The 1,255-nt window shown below is 31.9% G+C and overlaps 1 protein-coding gene across 1 annotated transcript in view; it reads right to left on the bottom strand.

Annotated features, from left to right (window-relative positions):
* The window catches only part of DPP10 (dipeptidyl-peptidase 10 (non-functional)), a 670,962-nt gene that overhangs the window by 98,904 nt on the left and 570,803 nt on the right, over window positions 1-1,255 (bottom strand). Inside the window, exon 12 of the mRNA XM_012651081.1 lies at window positions 801-908. Coding sequence (XP_012506535.1) covers window positions 801-908 — 108 coding nt within the window. The remainder of the gene's footprint in view (window positions 1-800; window positions 909-1,255) is intronic.

The following is a 1,255-nucleotide window of genomic DNA, read 5'->3' as shown; positions in this document are numbered from 1 at the left end:
TATAAAGGTAATGGTAACCATTTGAGAATAAGCACAAGCTTTGAAGGTTCTAGTAACGTAAAAATAGTGAGCTTGGTTAGGGATCTTTTGCCACATTTATATTTACTCTATATTTTGTAGATATAAAATGATTCTTGGCTAGTTTGTTTGTAAAAATCTAATTCAGCTACAATGACTTGTCATTATAAAGCCTTTTACCTGTGAGGGTAGGATATTTATTTATTTAATTTTGAAGGATATTTTATTGTCTCATGAATGTTTTCTATGGGAAATTAAATTCAAATTGACTCATTAACCTTGTCATATTTAAACCACTTAGTGTGAACTGATTTTTTATAATTAAATAAAACTATGTAAATTGTTAATATTCTTTTGAAGCTTAGAGGAAAATAATAATCATTTCTCCTTTCATCAGAAAATTCATAAAATATCACACTGACTCTGTTATATTTTGTAACATAAAATCTATATGTTATTTAACATAAATATCTATTTTGTCCTGTTTTTTAAAATCTGCATTGTATTTGCTTGTGTGGGTGCACCACAATTTATTCAATTCTATATTCCAAAGCCTTCAGTTCCTAGCACACATGTGTAGCTCACTACGTTTTATTGAGTGTTGAGATTGTTTTGTGGGAAAATATAGCTTGAATTTATGGCTGTGGAAGGAGGTCTTCTTCCCAGGATGTCTGTGAATTGGATATATGGCTGGGCTTCACAGGCATTAAGTGTAGACTCAGAATGCAACAAGAATTGGGCCTTCAGGGACATGATGACAATGAAACCAAACCTTCGCTTACCTGGATGAGGAACATAGCTATGTGGTGAAATTCTCCACGGCCCCCTTGCTTAACAGGAACTGTCATGAAGAATTTGCTTCCATCTCTAGAAAATACAGGCTCCTCGTTCTAAAATATAAAAGGGCATATAACAATCTCAAAATGGCATATGCATTCTGTGCGGCCAACTACCATTAATTCTTAAATTGATTGTACCTACAATTAGTTTAAAATTAGGTAGGAAAATTATCAAATTATTTAAAACATAAAAACGATATTTAGCATTTTTTAAAGTGAACTTAATGATACATTGTGTGTATGTATGTGTTTGAGTGGTGGGAAGGATGGGGAAGTTTCATGCATAGTGGATAGGAATGATTTACTGTTAGAGAAAAGACACTGTTTAAATTGGCTCAAACAAGAACTTTCATATTTTCACATAAGATTGTGTTTACCAATGTATCCTTTAAAGATAA

The sequence above is a fragment of the Propithecus coquereli genome, unplaced genomic scaffold, assembly GCF_000956105.1.
Source record: "Propithecus coquereli isolate 6110/MARCELLA unplaced genomic scaffold, Pcoq_1.0 Scaffold348, whole genome shotgun sequence".
NCBI lineage: Eukaryota > Metazoa > Chordata > Mammalia > Primates > Indriidae > Propithecus > Propithecus coquereli.
This window is presented reverse-complemented; position numbering and strand designations above follow the sequence as displayed.